Source organism: Alligator sinensis, unplaced genomic scaffold (genome assembly GCF_000455745.1).
Source record: "Alligator sinensis unplaced genomic scaffold, ASM45574v1 scaffold1302_1, whole genome shotgun sequence".
NCBI classification, from domain to species: Eukaryota; Metazoa; Chordata; order Crocodylia; family Alligatoridae; genus Alligator; species Alligator sinensis.
In genome coordinates, this window is record NW_005842612.1 from 230,035 (window position 1) to 234,819 (window position 4,785).

Below are 4,785 nucleotides of genomic sequence, written 5' to 3' on the forward strand. Positions count from 1 at the left end.
GCGGTGGGCTGAGTGCCATAGGGGGCTGCGTAGCCAGCTGTGGGCTGGGCTCCATAGGAGGCGGTGTGTGTGGCCGCAGCCTGGGCGCCGTAGGATGATGCCAGGGTTGCTGCTGACTGGGCCCCATAAGAGGCTAGCTGGGAGGCGGCAGGCTGGGCGCTGTAGGGGGTGGCAGCCTGGGCACCGTAGGATGTGAGCGAGGCGGCCGTGGACGGCGTGCTGGAAGCACCCATCGCGACCGAGGACTGGTTTCTGTAGGCGTTTCCCAGCGAGGCTGAGGGCTGGGCCCTGTATGCTGCAGCCTGCCCAGTTGTGGGCTGGGGTCTGTAAGACATGCCCAGCGACACCGAGGGCTGGGCCCGGTACGTTGCGCCCAGGGAAGCAGATGGCTGGGCCCGGTAAGATGCTGGCTGCGCCGTCATGGGCAGCGAAACACTCGCGAAGCCAGCTCTCGTTGGCGACCGCCGGATGGGGCTTCTGTCCCTCCCGAAGTAGGAGGGGGATGTGGGCCGCCCCTGGGAGTCGAAAGTGGAGCTGTTGGCGCCAAAGCGCTGTTGGTAGTTGTAGAGCGCAGACCCGGGATACCCTGCGGGGGTCGATGTAAAGGTGGGGTCACCAGGCCGCCGTGGGTCCAGGCCTTCAATCTTGGGCTGGAACTTGTCCCTAAAGTCCATGCCCACTCTCTTGTTCTTGTCCAACACGGCACCCACCTGTGGGTTCAGCCCGGCCCCCTTCTTCTGCACGTTGGTGGAGAGCTCCACATTGACTCTTCTTCCTTTCACCTCCTTTCCATTGAGGTTTTCGATGGCAACCTTTGCATCAGCTTCGTTCTCCATGTGAACAAATGCATAGTCTGATAAAGCAGCAGACAGAGGGTTATCAGTGAGGGAGAAAAGACAGGTTATTACAGGATCCAACACGCCCCGAGGCACGCGCCTCTCTCTCTCCACGCTCCTCCATCTGCAACACCTCGGCCCCCCAGTCAGCAGGAGGAGTTAAGGCCACAGGAAAAGCCAGCTGCTGCTACAGGACCACGTCGCTGAGACATTCACATCCCAACCCCAACCCCAGTGATACCCGCCAGCACATCTGTCACTGCACAGTCCGCAAACGACCGCGTGCTACCAACGGAGGCGTTGCTGTTCCCCTACCGGACACCCACCAGCTGCTGGAGGCTGTTTGTGAGGCCCGCAGCAATTCCCAGCTGCTGCAGCTCAGGTCCGATTTTACTCCCTGAGCACAAGCCACCAATCACTCTAATCTAGGCTCGCAAACGTGGGAAGCCACTATGTTTGACAATGAGCAGGAGTAGGGGGATGTGCATCCAGCGGAAAACCTATCGGCTCCACAGACCTACAGCCCTCTTGCACCCGAGGTCCACGGACCAGACCCTGTTGGCATCAGGATTCTTACACCCCATGGGACATGGTAGCCCTGGACACACAAGGCGCTCCCGATCAGAAAGGTTCCCAACACCTTAGCTGTGTAGTCGGGGGACCCAAATTGGTGCCTGAATGAACACTGCCCAGAGCAGAAAGCTGAGCTTGTCTGCTCTTGACTACATTAAGTGCTCTGTCTGCTCAGCAGTGAGACTGCAACCCCCCTGGCAACACCCCCCCCGTCCATGTCCATGGCCACTGCCACCCTGGTGCAGCCTACGAGTCCCAGCATTCGAGACCAAGCTGCTGTGGTCAATGAAAGTAAAGGGAATTCTACGGTCTGCAGCCCTGCACTGCCAGACACCCACATACACAGCCGCCTCGTGGAGCGCCACGCAACGACCGGCCTGACTGCTCTAGTGCCTCCCTGCTTGCCACCCGCCCAAAGGTGCCCACGGCATGGGACACGGCTCTGTTCTCCCTGATGCTGTCATGACCCAAGGAGGGAAGCCCAAATCCACAGGACGTCACAGCAACCAACAGTGCCTGCAAGGGATGGCAGTCTCCACAAGCCCGGCCGGACCGGGCCCTGCTACTCCTCCCACGCAGGCCAGTCTAAGGAGACTGATGTGTTGTTCCAGCTCTTTCATTCTGGGAAGGGAGAGAGTAGCAATCGCTGCTGACATTTTCACTTCCCGAAGCCAGGACCAGCCACCCTGCACAGGAACTCTCACCCCAGGACTTGAGTGCACCGGAGGAAGCCCTTCTCAGGCATCCTCTGGGCTGAGAAGCGCAGAAGGACCATGGTAAGCCTGCTGTTTCAGTGCCCCATCCGCTTCATGAGCGGACGAGCCCAAAGATGGCAGCAGCCGAACAAGGGGCTGAAGCCATACTGCCTCCACCCCCTACTGCTCTGAGACCATCTCTTGCCCTCCCTGCTGCCCAGACCTCTTGCCAAGGTCCCCATCAGGCTAGGCCAGCTTCCAGTGAGCCAGGCAGCTACGCAGCAAAGGCACCCTACTGCTCAGGCAGGGGGCTCCAGGCTTGCCTGGCTGTCGGGAAGCTGCCAGACTCTGTGCCCGGGATCTCCGAGCGCATCCATGCTAGGAAATGGGGCCTGAGCTAGGGGAGCCATCTCCCAAAGCCCCTTCTGGAGCGGAGCGAGGAGGCCGCTTGCCCTGAGGAAGAAGAGAAGGTATTGAGATTACGGGAGGAGGGAGGCTGGCTGCACGGTGCTCCGTAGAGGTGGATTCAAGTGGCAGCGCGGCGCTAGGAGGAAACGTTAACGTGTCACAGAAGGAGAAAGCACGGAAAGGAGGTGAAAGAAAAGGTAGATGTAAAAGGCGGGGAGAAGAGAGGACAGGACAGGGCCACAGAGGCCTGCTGCTACCCCTGTGCTAGGCTCAGTGGAGGGGCCCGCTCCCAGGACCCCGCTCACACCCCCAGCACTGTGCTAAGGGGATGTGGCCAGCACCGCAAAGGTGGGTTCAGCGCCAGGCGTGCAGGTCAGGGAGGGATGGCTGGGCTGGGAGGAAGAGGTAGCCCCCACATCACAATTCACGGTGGGTCGGCACAGCCCCTGGCAGGTGTCTCTGCCTCACCCCCCCACAAGAGCTCTTCCCTTGGCTGTGCTGGCAGTCATTGAGCAAAGGGCTGTCTAGAGCCAGCAGGCGTGTTCTATGCAGTGCTGGTTCCTGTCTCGGGGGCACCCCCGCTGCCCACCACACACCCATAAGTCCCCAATAAGGACGGAGGTAACGTCTGTCTCCAGCAGTTCGGCTCAACACTGGTGAGTGCAACACCGGGTCTAGGATGTTAGGAGGCGACGCAGGGCACGCGGGGCCTTCTCACTAGCTAGGCCCTGCAGGAAGCACGGGTACCTCTGACGGGGGCTCACTGGAGATCCCCATTGTACGGGTGCAGCGAGGAGATCACATGCGAAACTTTGGGGCCAGCCCCGCCCTTGCTAGCCCCAGCTCCAGGCCCGCAGCCCAGAGTTGCCAGCAGTGCCATTTAATGCAACTGGTGACACCAGTATCGCTTGGGGACGCCCGTCCTTGCTCTGGGGCCCAGGGCCTACAGCAGCAGCCAGTCTCTGGCAAAGGCCCCACATGACAGACGCTGTCTGTCTGGGGTCATTTCCCACCACAAGCCTCCCCACAGCTGTGTGCTCCCCCTCCCCCGCATCCTTCCTGCGCAGTTGGGAGGAAGGAGCTGTAATCTTCCTCTTCCCCTGCCTCCCACGCACTTCTCCTAGCAATTACCAGTCTCTGTAGCTCTTCTCCCCCACTATTATCAGCATCCTCGCACCACTTACGGGTCCCATTTCACCAGAGGCCCATACAGAAGGGGAAAGCTCCCAGCTTTAGGAGAACGAGCCCAGGCTGAGGAAGACCCATCTCTGGAGAGGTGGGGTGGGATGGGAAAACAGCAGCTGAAAGACCCCCTGCAGGTTAAAACAGGTGAGGTAGGAAGGGATGTTAGGTGTTGGTATCGCACCAATGCCTGCGAGAGCCCCCGCATCGCCCTGCCTGCCTGGGAGCAGGGCACTGCCCTTGGGAAGGACAGGGTCGCAAGGTAACCCTGTCCCTAGTAAGGCCGGGACCCCACAGGTAAGGGAACGGGCCCCTGTCCAAGCCGGGCGTGGCGGAGGGTTTAGGTCCCTGCTGACAATATTTGTACAGATGACAGGACTGCCGTATGCCACAGGGGTAGGAGCGGGATACCCGGGGCACCCCCAAGAGATATCAGTACCCCGGAGAATGGGAGAGGTAGAGGCAGGGGGGTGTAGGGGGCAAAGCATGGAGGGCTGGTACCTCCTCTCGCTCGTGTTCGCTGCACGCTGTACTGACGAAGGAGGCTGGGGTCCTGACCCCAGGGCCAGAGATCTCGCATACAGGTCAGCTCACCTGCCCCTTGCTATGGGAGGGGGGAGGTCGTCTCACCCCAGGGGACACGTTACCTTTGACCCTGTTGTACTTCCACAGCAGTTGGGGGAGGAGTCCCAGCCAGGAGTGCTGGCAGGGGTACCTTCGACTCCTCTCACTCTTCCCACAGCAGTTTGGGGGGAAGGGGAGGTCCCAGATCAGGGGGTGCCGTACTTTGGACTACACTGCACCCCCATAGCAATTCATGGGCAGGACAGGGGTCCCCCAGCCCAGGGAGTGTGGTACCATGGACCACGTCGCACTCCCAGAGGGGCTGGGGGGGGGGGAAAATCACAGCCTGGATGACGTGGTACCTTTGATACCCCCGACCTTCGCACGTCGTTCTGAGGGTGGAAGAGGGCTCCCAGCCAGGGTGGCCGGGGGCTTTCGACCACACCACGCTGGCACAGTAGTTCAGAGGAGGGTGAGGTCCCAGCTTGGTGGGGGGACCTTTCACCTGATTGCATACACACACGGCA

The 4,785-nt window shown here is 60.8% G+C and overlaps 1 protein-coding gene across 1 annotated transcript in view; it reads right to left on the reverse strand.

The window, feature by feature from the left end:
* The window catches only part of LOC102369585 (RNA-binding protein 14), a 10,057-nt gene that overhangs the window by 4,430 nt on the left and 842 nt on the right, over positions 1-4,785 (reverse strand). The window contains exon 2 of the mRNA XM_025214902.1: positions 1-991. This exon is cut by the window's left edge and continues 807 nt beyond it. Within this exon, the coding sequence (XP_025070687.1) occupies positions 1-991 (991 nt within the window). The remainder of the gene's footprint in view (positions 992-4,785) is intronic.